Raw genomic sequence first — 19080 nt, 5'->3', positions numbered from 1 at the left:
TCGAGAGAAAGAGAGATGAAGGAAAAGACTATCGTGACTAAGAATCATCTGACAATGAACAGGGTTAAATTTTGAACAGCTAATAAGAACGCTGAAGACCGAGAAGAGTTTGCAATTATTGTAGTATCCAACATCCATTGAGGAGAAGGCACTTTAAGAAGAATATATTATAATGAAACAACAAAATAAATAAAAACAATGTCATGCATGTAAAATTAAAGTTTTAGATTAGGTATAGTGTAGAAACATTATCATTTCCACATTTTTGCTGGCCTAAATTTTTTCGACATTGGCTGACGAATGAGGAATACGAGTCCGGTTAAACACAAAAGTTGTTATTTACCTAGTTAGTTTTGAACATTTGTATTCCATCTCCTAATTTTAAATTTTGAACGTCTATCCAAAACGGTACAGATTCATCTGAAAAGGATTTAATTTCTTCTGTGCTCTTTAACCAAATTTGGAAATAAAATTATTATTTCGGATATTGAAGCAATTAATTTTAACAACGAGAAAATTTTTTAATGTTCTTTAATTATCTCGAAATACTAAGATTTCAGTATAAATAATGAAGTTAAAAAGAGCAGAATAAGTTAAATGTTTTATGTTTTATGATTTTTAAATATGTATACCTAATTTCTTATTTAGTTTGTAAATAGTTCAGGGTGGTTCGGTTACAATAGTCCCAAAATTTTTAAAGTGGTCATTATAAAATTATCTGCTGAACATCTGTGGCAAGGGTGGCATCTTTAATCTGTGCCCTCTGCATACCCATGCAACACTCGTCGTCACTCGTGGAATACCGGTCCCGCCCGATATCAATCGGTTGTAGATACAGATACAATACGGCTGTGTTGGTACAATTGGTACGAATACGAAGTATGTAGGAAGTAATCAGAGTAATCAAAGTAACGAGTACTTTGTAACGAATAGTTACTTTTTTAACATCACTATTTCATTGCCTTGCCTAGGAAGCTTTTCTTAAGCTGGTGTTTACTATGTTGTATCTGAAAATTTTAGAGAAGCATGAGAGACAGCATCTTCAGACTGCTTGAACTCTAATGCCACTCTTGTAAGGACATAACAACTTAGTCAAACTTACCTGCGTATCTAGATGAAACAGACAATGTGGGCGAATTTAAAGCAAGCTGTGAAGGACTCTGCAGAGGTGCATAGGGGTGGGAACTAGTCGGTGTAGAAGCATTCGAGGCTGTGGGACTTCGAAGAAAGTTTAGGCCCAAAAGGTCACTGCTAGGTTTTCCCAATTGTTGAGATACAGATTGTGATCTTTTCATAGCTGGATCTGTATCCAAATTTGATCCACGTCTTGTAAAACTTCCCGTAGGAGACAAATAAAGATTCTCAACAGTTGCTCTCAGTTCATCAACAGAAGCAGACATAGGGGCAGATCCATTGTTCAAAGGCTTAATTTCTACATGTATTTTGCGTTCTCTCTCATCGTCTGAAATTAAATACCAAAATTAATAATAATAAACACAAGCTGAACAACAACTATTAAAACTAATTCAAAAAATAATACATAGAAATACCACAAAAATGGAGATCAAACATTCAAAAAGGGAGCCAAATGGGACCCGAAGAATTGCAGAGGAATTAATTCATTAGACACGACATTAAAATTAACAACCAAAATGATAAACAAACTGAATGAAATTATAACTTTAGCAGCAGAACAAGTTTTTAGGTCAAGAAGGTCATGCACCAACGCTAAATTTATAATGAGGCAAGTTCAAGAGGAATCATTAAAATACAACAAACCGGCATACTTGTGTTTCGTGGACCTTAAGAAGTCATTTGGCAGAGTCAAATTACAAAAGAAATGAAAGGCAGAATTTACAAAATTATTCAGACTAATACTGACATAAGCAACAGAAACACGACGTGACACAGAGAGGACAAAAAGAATGCTAGAAGCAGCAGCGATGAAAATCCTTCGAAAAATCGACGGTATGACGCTATGGGACAGAGCTAGAAGTAGAGAAATACGACGTAGATGCAAGGTGGAGAACATTAATAACTGGGTAAGAAACAGAAGAGTGTGACGATAATATAATTTTATCGTCTAGAGTACGCCAATGAATTAAGTAAAACACGTTTTTGTACTGTTTCGAAAGATATAAAAATCGGACCGAAAAGCCTAGTGGATTATTATTCTTGGAGCGTTGATCGAAGAATAATAACCAACAGCGAGGTACAAGAGGTGAGTTTATGTAGGTAGTGTTTCCCGATTATTTTCCGCTGCCTTTTTGGCGAGCTGAGCGAATCCGACAGTTTTCTTCTTACCTATCCTTTTACCTATCCTTATATGAGCGGTGATCATATATCCTTTATATGTCTTTCCAATCCGGCGAGGTGAGCGGGATCTCCTTTCTCCCCTTTCCTTATACATTCATGTCGTATTAATAAAAGCAATTCCTATTTCGCGCGATCGTCAGAATCATTCATTCATGTACAAAAATATCGTCACATCGACCCGAACAATAAGCTCGATGCGTAGAAATTATAAATATATTTTATTAACAAACTTAATGAGTAATTAAGGCTAATTTTCGTATCTTCTGTTTATTTTGATTCCGAATAAAAATGTTTTAAAAAGCGAACTCTTTTTCTTCGACTGATAGTTACCAACGAAACGCAACGACTGCGTTACAAGAGTAGAATGGAATGGCCACGTAAGCCGAATGACAATAAATAGAGTAGTAAGAATGGCGAGAGACGGCTCCCCAATAGGAAGACTATAAGTGGGAAGACCACGAAAGCGATGGAACGACATTTTACTGGAGGTACATTGAAAAAACAGAGTCGTGTCTACACAAAAAAAAGACGAAGAAGCAAAATAATATATAAGATTTATTTATATAAAAAAACGTACCTGAGTCAGAGTCAGATGATGAATAAAAACTTCCTTTCTCACCAGTCCAATTGTGAGTAACTTCAGGTCGTATTACATAGCCATCTTCATCTACTTCTTGTGTTGAAGGATCTGTTACTTCGGCAGTTCGTTGACTTTTCTGAGAATCATCCTTTTCCTCCCTGAAACAATATACAATATATTTGTATACTGTTGCTAAGTATGTACCGGGTGTCCCAATAAGAATGCCTCTCGGCCATATCTCAGAAACCGTTTATAGTACAGCTTTGGGAAAAAAATTTTATAACAAAAGTTGTCTCGGGAAAAGCCTGGAAATTATTTTCATAATTGTAGGTTCACCGCTAGAGGGCGTAATTGAATATCAAAAATTAAAAAATCTAAATTTTACAAAATTTGCCTAATGAAAGAGCACTGGAAATCAGATCATCGTATTCTTCATAAAATTCTGCGCATATTTGATTTCACTAGTTTAAGTCTACCTTTGCAAACAAGAGGTGGGGGTGAGTGGGAACCTTGTTATGAAAAAATGGCTATAAGCCCGCTTCTGCTAAATCGAATTTTGCAAACTTGGTCTTGTTGAAAACAGCTCATTTTCGTCAATGTAAAAGTTATAATTTCGAAAAAGCTTACTAAGTAATATGCCAGCTAGGAGGCGTTATCTAATTTTTTCAGAAATCTAGTTTTCTTGGGAAAATATTAAATACAAGTATGCATTTTTAATCCTATATTACAAAATTACACCAAATTAGTAACAGAATAGCGAAAACCGCATGTTGATACCTTTCTTCTATTTCGAGATATCTTACGAAACATGTAAATTTAAAAACGTAACTGTTACTGTCACCGGTAAATGAAGTTAAGGAAAAGTAGTGTGCTATGGAAAAAACAAAAGAACATTTGCCAGATATCAACGTATATAATAGAGCTTTCCAACGCTTCTCATTTCTTTCGAACCTCTGTCATATGTGGTACATTAATATTATGCACGAATTATACGATATTATGACAGAGACTCGAAACAAATGAGAAGCGCTGAAAAGCACTATTAATTAAAGCAAAAATAAGACAAACAACACTATAAAATATAACAAAGAAATAAAAACAACTATTTAGTGATGACCTAAATATTCAAATTGTTGCCTATCATTTTCGATGCAAGCATTTACTTTTTCTAGAGTAGATCGTTTTCTCGAGTAATGTAGTAATATAGTAATCGAAAATGATGGGCAACAATTTGAACATTTAGGTCGTCACTAAGCAGCTGTGTTTATTTCTTTGTTATATTTTGTGTTATTTGTCTTATTGTTGTTTTAATTAATTATATTTATATACGTTAACATCTGGAAAATGTTTCTTTGTATTTTCCATAGCACACTACTTTTCCTTAGTTTACCGGTGACGGTAACAGTTATGTTTAAAATTTACACGTTTCTTAAGATACCTCGAGATAAAAGGTATCGACATGCAGTTTTCGCTATTCTATTGCTAATTTAGTCTAATTTTATAATACAGGATTAAAAATGCATACTTGTATTTAATATTTTCCAAAGAAAACTAGATTTCTGAAAAAAATTAAATAACGCCTCCTAGCTGGCATATTACTTATTAGGCTGGTTCGGAATTATAACTCTTACATTGACGAAAAAGAGCTGTTTTCAACAAGACCAAGTTTGCAAAATTCGATTTAGCAGAACCGGACTACAGGCCATTTTTTCATAACAAAGTTCCCACTCACCTCAACCTCTTATTTGCAAAGGTAGACTTAAACTTGTGAAATCAAATATGCGTAGAATTTTATGAAGAATACGATGATCGGATTTCCAGTGCACTTTCATTGGGCAAATTTTGTAAAATTTCGATTTTTAAATTTTTGATATTCATTTACGTCCTCAAGCGGTGAACCTACAATTATGAAAATAATTTCCAGGCTTTTCCCGAGACAACTTCTGTTATAAAATTTTTTCCCAAAGCTGTACTATAAACGGTTTCTGAGATATGGCCGAGAGGCATTCTTATTGGGAAACCCGGTACAATTGTACAGAAATATCTGCAACCGCGAAGGTCACTCAGGTAGCAAATCAAGGAGAGGGGACTTCAGTTGAATGCGTTGGTGCAAATAGAAAACATCTATTTAAAATGCATTCCTCACGAAATCAGTGGTTTTGCGACTAATATCGTCGAATAGTTGTTTATTTAAATACATTTAATATTTTTTTAATAAACGTTACAATTGCCGTGAAAAATAGGACACGAAGTGCACAATCCCGTGAATTATACACAATGTTTTAAAATTTACGCAGGATTAAGTAGAAGAAAATATTACTGTGAAAGAGGTAACAAATAAACAACCGAAAACCTTGAGACCCGATTGATCTCACAACGTCGCATAACCAAAGTATTCTATCGGTCTGACCTTGGTTGGTGGTTTCAGATATTTCTATCGGGTCGCCCCCAAAATGTCAACTGTCATCAACACGCCTAACTTTGATACATCATTAATTCAATTTCTATAATATTGTATACAGGGTGAGGCAAATAAAGGGCCTATTAGAAATATCTCGAGAACTAAAGGTAAGAAAATCATGAAAATTGTACAGGGGTTTTGAGGTGTGAGCTATTTAATGAAAATATTTTGGTCTCTTTGCTACTTCCGGTTATACCGGAAGTTGATTGTAACTTCGTTTTTTTAAATGGGACACCCTGTATATTTTTACATTTTTGGATTCTCCTCGATTTCTTCTTTCTTTAAATATAAGGTTTTGTAATATTATACAGGGTAGGTTAAAAGATAATTACGTTTTCTTATTAATTTCCATAGCAACATTCACACCCTGTAGGCTTGTAGTAGTTTGACATAATAAACTATATTTATCTTCAAATGATTTTTAATATAGTCTTCTATTGTTAACAATTATTAGTATAGCTAAATTTTTCGATTTAGTGTACAGGGTTGGTCGAAACACGGAATGAGTATTTTCTGAGTTTTCTTAAATGGAACACCCTGTATTTTAGTATTGTAATGAAATGTTGTTTTATGGTACATTTTAATTACTTAAGCACTCCCTATACCTAACTGCTTTAATTTGTATTATTGGTGATTCAAGCAAAACATTAATTGCAACACAAAATATGTGAAATTGTATTAGGTTGGCCGTGAAAATAGTCAATCACAAATAATTTTTTGGAAATAAATACATATTAATCTAGACTGATACTTAAAATTGCCAATAATGGTTGAACTGTCAAAATGCCATCGAAGTTAAGATTGTTGGTGCGATTAACAATTAAGCACAAATTAAAGCAGTTAGGTATAGGGAGTGCTTAAGAAATAAAAAAGTACCATGAAATACCATTTCATTACAATACTAAAATATAGGGTGTTCCATTTAAGAAAACTCAGAAAATACTCATTATGAGTTTAGACCCACCCTGTATACTAAAATTAAAAATTTAGCTATACTAATAATTATTGCTAACAATAGTAGACTATATTGAAAATCATTTGAACATAAATAGAGTTTACTATGTCAAACTTATACAATCCTACAGGGTGTGAATATTGCTACGAAATTAATAATAAAACGTAATTATCTTTTAACCTACCCTGTATAATGTTACAAAACATTATATTTTAAGAAAGAAGAAATCGAGGAGAATCCAAAAATGTCAAAATATACAGGGTGTCCCATTTAAAAAAACGAAGTTATAAGCAACTTCCGGTATAACCGGAAGTACCAAGTAGATGAAAATATTTTCATTAAATAGATCAGTCTTCAAAACCCCATTACTCCAATTTTCATAATTCAGTTACCTTTAGTTCTCGAGATATTTCTAATAGGCCCTTTATCTGCCTCACCCTATATATTTATTTTTTAATATGTATTATGTATGCGAGTAGTTGTGTAACTTGGTGTCTATACTTCTTGGATATATCAAAGTTGCGCGTGAAGTTAGGCGTGTTGATGACAGTTGATCTTTTGGGCCGCACCCATTTCTGGGTATCGACTTGTATGTGTGCACGAAAATACCAAACTTACAAATCTGATTTTTCTTCTTTATTGCTCTGGTTGTCTACACTATCCTTGCTCTTTTTCTTAGCTTTTTTCTGCTTGGTTTTGTCCCTGCGGCTCCTCAAGAACCCTACGAAGATAATACATTACTAATCAAATACTGGCACAGCGAAGTATATAGAGAAGGTATGAAAGCTTTGGTCAACATATCAGCAACAAGACCGAAACTAGGTGGAGGTGTTTAAGCAATTAGTTTAAAGTGCTAACTACATATAGGTATATTTATACAAATTTGACTAGTTTCGGTTAAAAGAGACTGTAGGTTTTAGACATTTCAAAATATATTTAGTGAACCCATATAAGTTAAATTAAAAGGAATATGCTTTAAAATATCCCTTATAAAAGTTCTACAATTTTCCAAAACCTAAAGTGCAACAGATATTTAATTAAAATGAGTATAACAAGTTGCGATTAGATTCAATTCCGAGTCTCTCACTATTCCCCTACACGTGTTTTAAAGTTTACGTTTCATCAGGAGAGACTTTGTGGGACCACTGAATTCAACCGAGGCATAGAGTTGTATTTCAAAAACTAGCATTTCGGGTGGATTCTAGTCCCTAAAGTATGTGGAGTCATGTGATGTATGGGAAGTCATGTGACATATGTCAAGTATGTGAAGTCATCTGGCTTACCCTCTCCTCAAATAACCAAACAAATTTTGACAGCTGCCACTTCGTAATATGTTTTGACTGCGTTTAGTTGTGAGATTCGTGATTTCTTTATTTTTATAATTCAAGTGATTTTTGTGAAAGGGGCAATTATGAATATGCTAACGGAAAGCAAGTATTCAATATTGAACCATTAAAGCAAAACATGACTTAAAATCTTACCCTTCCAGAACGTTATTATGAAATAACTTTTATGCAGTATCGATAAGTAGAGAGTAACTAAAAACATTCGTTTATACAAAAAGAGATTCGTAAAAAAATTATACAAAAAAAGAATGTGTGTGTACTTTTTACGCACGTAAGAAGTTATACTTCTATTATTACGATTTCAACGAAATTAATATACTTTAAACAGTTTTATATTTTATTTAAATATTAAACTAATTTCAACACTTACTACTTTTCAAAAATTTTTATTAAAACAATACCAAAAATTAAAAAAAAATAGAAGAATAAAACACACACAAACACATTAAAAAATGCCACAAAAATGATTTCTGAACAATAATTGTTGGAAAAATTTTAACTAAATACGTATTTACTGAAAAAAAATTATATAATAATATACTTACAATCATAAAATGTATAGAAAAAATAAAAATTTGTATTTGGGACTGAACCCGCGTCCACTGGCGCGGTCAGTTTTGAAATTCAAGCAACTTTAGATTTTGGCTGCGGAGACATATTATGCATCATGTTGGAAGATAGACCTTCTGAACGTTTTAAACTTTTGGCAGTTCTGAATTTAACCAAATTAGTTTGATTTTTGTGAAATTGAAATATTAAAATACAACAAAACATACAGTAAGAAAACAATATTAGATGATTGTTGGTACTCAAATTATGTAAATCAAAGCATTACATTCTAGGTAGGTTTATTTTACATTTTCCAAATTGGTAGGTACCTATGTAATTTTTTATTACGATACTGAAACATTATTTACAATTACGTACTTACCTGTTGCTTTTAAAAACTATTTAAAAAGTCACTACAATTATAATCTTGCTTTTTTCTCTGCCCTCGCTACAATAAAAACTAATATACACAACATTTGTTTGCCCATAACCAACATATTGAACAATTATTGACAGGTCATTATAATTACCCAATCAGAGCACGTTTAACGTTTCAGCTACGCCCAGGACCAAGACTTTTGATGAATTCGCGCACATATAAATTTACTCCCAACGCGCCTAAAGAAGCATAACTTTAAAAATTTGATTAATTTTGATTGAAGTTCTAGGATTTTAAGAAATAGTTTAATATTGAGTAGAACATTAACAGGAGCACAAGAAACATACGCAGAGTTAAAAACCCAAACAAAAAGGCTAGGTCTGGAAATTAACACAGAAAAAAACAAAAATAATGATAGACGAGGAGAAATATAGTCCCACAAAACATTATACATGAAGATCAAATTGAAACGGTTGGAAACTTTACATACCCGAGAGTAGAAATATATGCTGACAGACAGAGCTTATTTTGCCCTCTCCCATATATTTCCGTCTAAAGTGTCCACCGAAATACAAAGATGAAAATCTATAAAACTTTAATTCGATTAATAGCATGCTATGGCATGAAGCATATATCCTGAAAGAAACATCCAAAAACAAACTCGACACATTCGAAAGGAAAGTACTGAGACCTGTGAGAGAAAACGAACTCTTTAGAATTCGATACAACAACGACCTTTATCAACTTTATAAGAAAACACCCCTGTCAGACTTCATTACAATACAAAGCTTGCAATGGGCCGGACATGTGACAAGAATGGGAGAGGATAGGCTACCAACAGAGCTAGAATGCAGGGAAAGCTACCGGTTGGAAAGCCAAGAAAGCGCTGGGAAGACACAGTAAGCAGCGACGCATAAGCCCTTTTAGGAGTTCGTGTATGGAGAAGAGCAGCCACAGACAAACAAGGGTAGAGGCAAAAAATAAAGGAGGTCAAGGCTCAATTTGGGCTGTAGTGCCGTAGAAGAAGAAGAATACTGAGTACTTACTTTCGTCTGGCATATTTACCACTGCCTCTTTCACAAAATAAACTTGAATTATAAAAATAAAGAAATCACAAATTTTACAAAAAGTGTAGTAAAATCTCACAACTGAACGCTGAATTCAACTGACCACTGAATTCAACCGAGGCATAGAGTTGTATTTCAAAAACTAGCATTTCGGGTGGATTCTAGTCCCTAAAGTATGTGAAGTCATGTGATGTATGGGAAATTATGTGACATATGTCAAGTATGTGAAGTCATCTGGCTTACCCTCTCCTCAAATAACCAAACTAATTTTGGCAGCTGCCACTTCGTAATATGTTTTGACTGCGTTTAGTTGTGATATTTGTGATTTCTTTATTTTTATAATTCAAGTGTTTTTTGTGAAAGAGGCAATTATGAATATGCTAACGGAAAGCAAGTACTCAAAGCAAGTGTTACGAAATGACAGCTGTCAAATTTGTATGGTTAGGTTATTTAAGGAGGAGAGCGAATAATCGAAAAGCTCCTGGGAAAGATGGAATAGCTAATGAACTTTTAAAATACGGAGGAGATAGACTTTACAAAGAACTGAATATCCTTATAAGTAAAATAATAAATACAGGAAGAATTCCAGAAGAATGGAGAACCACTCAAATGATAGCGTTATTTAAGAAAGGTGATAGGGCAGACCCCAGTAACTATAGAGGGATAAATTTACTGAGCACTATACTGAAACTCACAACAAAAATACTTATGGAGAAAATAATGGCGTGCATAAATATATCGGATGAACAACAAGGATTTAGAAGTGGAAGATCATGTAACGATGCAGTTTTTGTGATAAGGCAAATAGCGGAGAAGTCATTAGAATATAACAAACCAGCCTTTTTCTGTTTCATATACCTAGAGAAAGCGTTTGATAGAATCCAATTAAAAGATGTGATACACCTACTATATGAGAAAAATTTACCACTGGATATCATAAAACTGATAGAAAACATATATGTAAGAAATAAAATAGAAATGAAAGTCAATGGAATAATAACAGAATCCATAGAAACAAACACATGAATCAGGCAAGGAGATTTACTAAGCCCTCTACTGTTTCATAATATTGGATGCAATAATAAAACAAGTGAAGAAAAAAAGAGGGTACAAAATGGGCAATGGCGAGATAAAAATACTCTCGTTACGCTGATGACACCGTGTAAGTAGCAGAGTGTGAAGACGACCTACAAAGATTATTGCATGAGTTCAACATTAACGCAAAAGAAATGAATATGAAAATATCAGCCCAAAAAACAAAAAGCTAGTAATTGCCAAAGAACCAATAAGATGCAAATTGGAGTTAGACAATCAAATTATATAACAAGTAATGACTTTCAAATATTTGGGAATTAATCTATCAGCCGACAACAATATCGAAGAGGTAAAAGACCAAATAATTAAAGCCAGTAGAACGGCCGGATGCCTAAACGACACAATTTGGAAAAACAAACACCTAAGATTGGAAACAAAGGCCCGAATATATAAGTCAGTTATTAGGCCAGTTATGACTTACACGGCCGAAACAAGACCAGATACAAGCAAAACACGAAGACATCTGGAAACCAACGAAATGAAGATCTTAAGAAGAATTGCTGGAAGGGGACTACAGGATAGGGTAAGAAGTGAGGAAATCAGACTCATATGTGGGGTAGACAATATAAATACCTGGGTAAAGAACAGAAAAGAAAAGTGGAATGAGCACATAAGCAGGATGTCTGAATCAAGGATAGTAAGAATAGCCAGGGACAAGTCACCGTTACGCAGGAGAAGTATGGGACGCCCAAGGAAAAGATGGAATGACAACTTAGGGGCAGAATGAAAGGCACCGTTGTAGAAAAACAGGCAGTACTGCCTATATAAAAGAAGAAGAAGAAGGAGAGAGTGTTAGATATTGTCTCATATAACTACGTGTTTTAGGGACAAGAATCGGCCTCAAATGTTATGTTTTTGAAATTTTTGCTTTGACCTGAAAAAAATCAATGGTAATAGCGACCTCTAACGAGGTAAATTTTGTAGCCATGTAAGAACATTACTTTTGTCCTTTGTTTTTAAACAGATTTAAAAATAATGCTGTTTATAAGTACAAAATGGCAAAAATATAAGAAAATTCTAATTAAAATTGCCGGCAAATACACACAAAAATTTTAATTGAAATAACAAAAATATTAAAACGATTCCTTTATAAAAAGTATATTTAATAAAAAGAAGCCTTTCGGTTACATCACAGAATGTTTTCTAAATGACAATTCCATCTTCAGTGTTGCTTACAAGATTTTTTTTAATAAATATACCTTTTTATAAAAGATTTTTTTCAATAAAAAATGTTTGCGATTTATTTTATACAGCCGACTACGGGAAATTTTTTAATTGAAATGCCTAAAAACCTGGTCTCTAATTATCATGTGTGAGAATATCGATGTGGAATAAGATTACTACATTTTTAGATTTGCCAACACAACGCCATAGAATTAACAGAAAGATGCCATGCGCCTAAATACAAAAAATATTGAAAGTAAAATATAAAAGCCATCTATAGGTCAAACTTAGGGTGTACTGCTGAAAAAGAAATATAAATAAAGAAAATAAACCTTCACCAAAAATTAAAATAGACTTGGGGCCCATTCATGCACCTCTGATGTCAGGAATTGTAGAACAGATAAATATAAAATTCCTTTTTGTATTTTTTGAAATTAAAAACTCTAATATATGGCAAATACAAAATCATTACTTTACTAGTAGTAACTAATATTTATTAATAATATATTATGCAACGAGCACTTAATGACGGTCATCATGACGTGAGTATGACTAGTGTGACCAACTAGCCCGAAAAATCCGGGACATGGCCCGAATTACGATGTCGTGTCCCGGCGCCCCGGACAAGGCTTCCGGGCCATCCAAATTTTCAATGTTTTGGTAAAATTTGATTTTGAAATTTTGAATACGTTATTCTTTTAAGAATTCACATCAAATTGAATTGGTGGGACGCAAAAAGTCGACAATTTCCAGAATGTAATAGTAATTTTTTTTCTTCTAGGGCACTACAGCCCAAATTGAGCCTTGGCCTCATTTATTTTTTGCCTCCACCCTTGTTTGTCTGTGGCTACTCTTCTCCATATACGGACTCCTATAAAAGTGCTTGTACATCGGTATTTACTGTGTCTTCCCAGCGCTTTCTTGGCTTTCCAACCGGTCTTTTTCCCAGCATTCTAGCGTTTAGTGCTCTTTGTAATACTAGTACCACATCAAAAATTTCCTTTTTTGAGAACGATTTCCGGATTGGAAGTCGAAACGTCAAAAACTAAGAAAAATGTAGTTATCATTACAACCAATTGTCGCTTAATCCCAACAAAAATATCATTGTCAACATAAAAATGTTTGTTAAATAATCAAAAAAATGATATTAAAGTTCTACATTTAAAAAAAATGGCCCGATTTTCATTAAAAAGTCCCGGATTTCAAGTACTTTTTTCAGCTTTGTCCCGAGTTCGACTGAATTGGAGTTGGTCACACTAAGTATGACGGATACGATACGAGCCACGAAGCGGCGAGTGTCGTATGCAAGACGAGCATCATAATGTCAATAATTGAATGCAAGTTGTATACATGATTTTTTCTATGATCGTTCACAACAAAAATAATATTCAAATTTATTTATTTTGTAACACAAATAAATAAGTACTTATATGAGAATTTAATTATTAGATTAGCAGATTTTAAGTTGAAATTAAGTAATAGGAAAGTATAAATTTTCAAAAAATTAAATTTTCAGATAGACAAATAGTTATGTATTCCAAGATCTTACTACAATCATCTTTTAGCTTATATTTCTCTCTTCCAAATAAAAAAAAATAGCTGCCACTATCTGCCTTTCTGGTTTTGCGAGAATTTTTTGTAAAAGCGCTCTGCGCTATGAGTTTCAATATGAATCGTTAAGAACGCAGAATAAACAGATCATGCCGCGGCATTCAGGTAGTTGTTATGTCTGTAGATCTTTAGTTATTTCAGGATCGTAGGGTAAAATCGTAGATAAATGGGTCAGGTACAGTATTGTTGAAAAATAAAGTAAAAATTAGTTTTGACTTTCATATGATTAATAATCGAATTTAACGTTGAAATAAAAAATTGGCGGATTGCATCCGCTATTTTTTTTTGAAATTTCGATTTCGGATTCGTAATCAGCAATCTCAAAAACCCCTGGATATCAAATTTCGACGGTATTAAATATATTTACAATACATAAACCAGTCATATTACATCCGACATTTTGTTTTTTGCAGTTTAGAATTCGGATTCGTAATTAGCGACCTAAAAACCCGTGGATGCCTAATTTGAGGAAAATCAAAAAACGCTTTCATATTTTGGCAATCTTTTCGGGATTTTGGACCACTGTGCGCCGTGTGTGCGTTTTTGTATCTCTTATAGTTACTAAAAGAGAGGAGTCAAACTCATAGACATTATTTTGTTCCAATTTGTGTAATTCGTGTCTTCTACATACTTCCATGATTCGAAAATGCAAGCCACTTTTTTCAGTATATATATATTTTTGATCCGGGGTTTCTGCGGTACATTGCTTGATTTCATTCATGGAGAATGTCTTGGCCTTTTTCGCTATATAACCTTCAGATGATCTCTTTAATGAGGATTGTAGTTTACAATATATACTTACATCCACGTTATGTTTAATGGACAACATAGATTTTAATATTGAGTAATCAGTCCATAAAGTACATGATTTAAATTTGTTAGACAACTCGTCGAAATAAACAAGTAAAACATTTTTGGAAAAACCGTTTGCCTTATTGTCAATTATCCACTCCACACAAAAATTGCGAAAACACCTTTCCGTAAGTTTTTTACAATTTCCCTGACAGTAACTTTTCTGACGTTATTTTTGCTCGTACATTTATTTCTGGAGGTGTTAAATTTTCAATATCACTATCGTCCTCAGACATTTTCTTAAAACTATTTAAATTTGAAATTGTTCAGTTTGTTTAAATATTACATATTGTTCTTTAAATTATAAACTGTCAAAGCAAATAATTCGACTTGACATTGCTCATGTGTCATCTTATCTTAGAGACTGAAATGTGAAATGATCTTAGTAATGAAAATATGATCATAATGAAGCTCATTATGATACAGGTAGTGAAATCATAATTAATATATTAAAAACAAGTAGAAACCTAAACCTAGTTATAGAAGGATGGGGTACAGGTGAAAATCAGAATTTGCTTCTGACTTAAGAAATCTTTTAGATTTTTTTAATCTTTTAGGTTTCTACTTATTTTTGCTGGATGTCGCTATTGCGTCCATTTGCAAATTATTTCTTATTAATTTGCTTACATGACAGTTGGCTTTGGTTTCGCTTCAGAGCACACCACGAGCTGTTCTGGAGGAATCAAGAGAACAAAACGTACGTATACAGATTGTGGTGGTCTCTGAAATGAAATGAAATCTTAACTGTCTTAAGTGTATTTTGATATATTAAAGTATGAGAGTAGAAAAAGGAATTTTATATGATTGTCCCGGTCCTGGTACATCTAAAAGGAGAGAAAAATTTACACTTGGATCCTCTATTGGAGTGCCTTGTCAACTGTTGCTCCCCTTCTGGAGTTGTAGGACTTGAAGGAGCACTGCATGGACCCGCTCGACTTTCACGTGATCCTAAAAAATAGCCCAAGCCCCCGTTAAATAGTGAAATAGCCACCCAAAGGAAAAAAACGTACCCTGGGAGTTAGACATGAAGAGGTTTAGGAGAGAGGTTGTTCGACGAGATGTTTTGGCATGTGTTGGCACTGATTCACTTTGACCATTACCTTCTCTCTTTGTTGTTTTCGATGATTCTGCCTCCGTAGTAGTGGGAGATAATAGTGGGTCCTCTAAATCCAATGTACCTACAAACAATTAGAAGCCATATTAACCTTCGGATGACCAATGGGGGTCAGTTTTGACCCCAATTTATGTTTTTCTTTAATAAATTCAAATATATTTTCAATGTTCCGACTAATATCTAGATAACCTCATATTTTGTAATAAAAAAATTCCCAATACCTATTTCACGAATAAACAATATTCTCTGAATTTAGCAGACGACCCACCTTGGCCTTCCATGTTCCAATTTTATATTCAGTAAGAAATATCATCTATTATGTGGAATTCCGAGTAATTTACCTCGATACTGTTATCGAAGAAACTTCTTCAACAATATAAAATACAGAGATGATTAGAAAAAATCCTAAGGAGGGACCCAAACAATTTCTAACGGACAAAAACCGAGCGGAACATTCAAGCGAAATTTTGTATACAAAAGATGCCATTTTAGTTTCCTATGTAACAAAAAAAAATAGAAGCGTTCTGCTGCTCAGCACTCAACAATCTGACCTAAATGTGTCTGGTGAAGAAACAGTCCATAAGTCCAAAATTATGATTGACTATAATTAACACAACAGTGCAATAGATAGTTTGGATAAACTTGTCAGGGAATTATTTATGTAATCGTAATACAAAACGGTGGCCTCTAGTTGCATTTTTCAATTCTATTGGCATATGTGGTATAAATACATTTGCCCTGTACATAGATAAATATGAAGACTACAAAAAAATATTTTCGAAGGAGGCTCTTTCTGCAAGATATGGCCCCTGGAGCTAATTATACCCTGTATACAATTCAGACCACGTCAAGTTTTACAATTCCGACGCATTCAAACAGCCATAGATATGGTAATAACAAAATTTTCATAAGATTCTGAAGATGCACAGCCATCTGAAAATACCAGGAAACGTGGCCGATGTAAAATTTGCAGTCGATCATCATATTATTGATAAAACAGCAGAATACACCACAAAAGTTAACATCGAAAGCTTACAGGATGACTCCACAAAATATATATTCCAACAAAAAATAATCACTGAACGAATTAGAGCATATCAAAGAAAGTGATGTATAGCCCGATCAAAGAACAATCTGACCCAAAAAAAATAAAGGAAGGATGAAAATTTGGGAATAGGTAGATGACATTGTCTATTATTATATTAGAAAAAGTTTACAATTCTACATCCCCTCCATTTTACAAAAATGGAGGGGAATACCCCCTCTCGAAGGTGAAAAATATACATTCAAAATAAGACCGGAATTTAATAAAATGATTAATTCTAAACAACTTTTTTTTGTTCTATAAGAGTTCTTTCGCTAAGTCAATACTTTTCGAGTTATTTGCGAGTGACTATGTTCATTTTTAACAAAAAAAAAGAAAAAAATGTTTTTGGACGGTTTTTCGGAGATAACTCAAAAAGTAAGTATTTTATTGAAAAAAATATTCTTAGCAAAAATATAGCTTATAAAAAATTGAAATAAATGGTGTATGCACGAGATCTGTAGACCCAGCAGAAGCAGAGTTGTAGCTAATAAAAAGTAGGTTCTTTTTCGTCAAATTCCAAATCGAATATTTCAATGTGAAATAACCCAAAAACGGAGCACTTTTCGGGGAAAATTCATTTCAACTTTTTTAGAGTGTTGAAAAAAAGGTTTATTTTTGTTTTTTAAAAAAACTTCTAACATTAAAAGTAAGTGAGTTACGCTCAAAATATTGTTGGTCCCTTTTATTTTTTGGTAAAAAAATCGCGAAAATCACCCCCCTAATTAGCATCACAAATAAATTTTATCATTACCACTTGACAAGTTACTTTGCTTATGCATTTTTTATATGATCTGAAAGTTTCATCGGTTCAAAGTGATTATTTTTGAAAAAGCTGTAGTTAAAATGGCTTGAACGAGTTACTAATCACGAGATAAGGCAAATTTTGAACAGCCATAGCATAACCAATTTTTGTCTAACAAGAAAACAAAAAATCAAAAATATTCAGAAAACAAAACGAACATTTTATTACTCTTTGAGATTTGTGGTATTACTAATAATTTTTAAGTTAATTCCAGAAAAAATTCCATTTTTTTTTCGAAATTAAAAAAATGTTTTATTTTAAACCCAATTTTTTTTCAAAAATGAGCACTTTGAACCAATGAAACTTATAAATAATAATGTAAACAATATAAAAGTAAAGTAACTTGTGAAGCGGTAACGTATAATTTTATTTAGGAAGCTAATTAGGGAAGCTAATAATTTTCGCGATTTTTTTAGCAAAAAATAAAAAAAAGACCAGCAATATTTTGAGCGTAACTCACTTACTTTTAATGTTAGAAGTTTTTTTTTTAAAACAAAAATAAACCTTTTTTAATCACTTTAAAAAAGTTGTAATGAATTTTCCCCGAAAAGAGCTCCGTTTTTAGGTTATTTCAAATTAAAATATTCGATTTGGAATTTGACGACGAAGAACCTACTTTTCATTAGCTACAACTCTGCTTCTACTGGGTCTACAGACCTCATGCGTACACCATTTTTTTCAGTTTTTTATAAGCTATATTTTTGCTATGAATATATTTTCGCTAAAAGACCTTCTTTTTGAGTTATCTGCGAAAAACCGTCCAAAAACATGTTTTTTTTTTGTTAAAAATGAACATATTCACTCGCAAATAACTCGAAAAGTATTAACTTAGTGAAAAAACTATAGAACAAAAGTTACTTAGAATAATTAGTCATTTTATACAATTTCGGACTTGTTTTGAACGTATATCGTTTCACCCCCGAGAAAATATTTTTCCCTCCTATTTCCCAATTTTTGTAAAATGGAGGGGATGTAGAATTGTAAACTATTTCTTATATAATAATAGATAATTTCAACTACCTATCCCCAAATTTTCATCCTTCCTTTATTTTTTTGGAAGTTTTCGTAAAATTTTGTGTTCCCTGATCGGACTAGTAGTCGAAGAAAGCTGGACAAAAATTAATCGCTCCCAAGACGAGAACTGCTTGGTTTTGTGGGAAAAATGTGAAGAAAAGAAACAAGCTTACCTGAAATACATGTCAACCAAGACACAAGAAGTTACGATAATTACAAGACAAGAAGAAACGAAACGTACACTTGTAACAAGAATAAAAAATATCACTGTAAATGTTTTTTCGAAAGAAATGGAACATGATTTTTATGGTCTGCAAAAGGAAATATGGCTATTATAAGAGGTCAAAGAACGGAGGTAAAGGAACCAATAGACCCAAAATACATAGAAAAGGATACACGGATTGACTATCTAAAAAAGTTCTATGCAGAGGAAGAACAAATGACGCTAGAACCGGAAACACCAGAAATTACCACAAATAAAGAAGTTAATATAAATACACAGAAAGTTCGAAAAACCCGTAAAAAACGAAGAACGCAAACACTACAGGTAAAGAGAGAATACTCAACGAATTACTGAAATATTGTGTGATTCAATCAAATTTTGTTTTGACTAGGAAAGTTTTGGGGTAGTTCTGATTTTTTTCATTATGTATGGATTTTGGGCTGCTGAATCTGAATATGAGGTTTG

At 33.0% G+C, this 19080-nt stretch overlaps 1 protein-coding gene across 5 annotated transcripts in view; it reads right to left on the bottom strand.

The window, feature by feature from the left end:
• Positions 1-19080, bottom strand: part of LOC114329724 (F-BAR domain only protein 2) — a 149559-nt gene that overhangs the window by 80377 nt on the left and 50102 nt on the right. For 2 of the 5 annotated variants that reach the window (XM_050663446.1, XM_028278906.2), the window contains exons 5-9: positions 15386-15553; positions 15222-15323; positions 6931-7033; positions 2894-3054; positions 1103-1462 (exon numbers count right to left, since the gene is read on the bottom strand). In XM_050663446.1, the coding sequence (XP_050519403.1) occupies positions 1103-1462; positions 2894-3054; positions 6931-7033; positions 15222-15323; positions 15386-15553 (894 nt within the window). The remainder of the gene's footprint in view (positions 1-1102; positions 1463-2893; positions 3055-6930; positions 7034-15221; positions 15324-15385; positions 15554-19080) is intronic. The other 3 variants (XM_050663447.1, XM_028278907.2, XM_050663448.1) reach the window with 2 other exon arrangements.

Source organism: Diabrotica virgifera, chromosome 10, assembly GCF_917563875.1.
Source record: "Diabrotica virgifera virgifera chromosome 10, PGI_DIABVI_V3a".
In the NCBI taxonomy this organism is placed as follows: Eukaryota; Metazoa; Arthropoda; class Insecta; order Coleoptera; family Chrysomelidae; genus Diabrotica; species Diabrotica virgifera.
The sequence above is the reverse complement of the archived record's forward strand: the minus strand, read 5'-3'. Positions and strand labels throughout refer to the sequence as shown.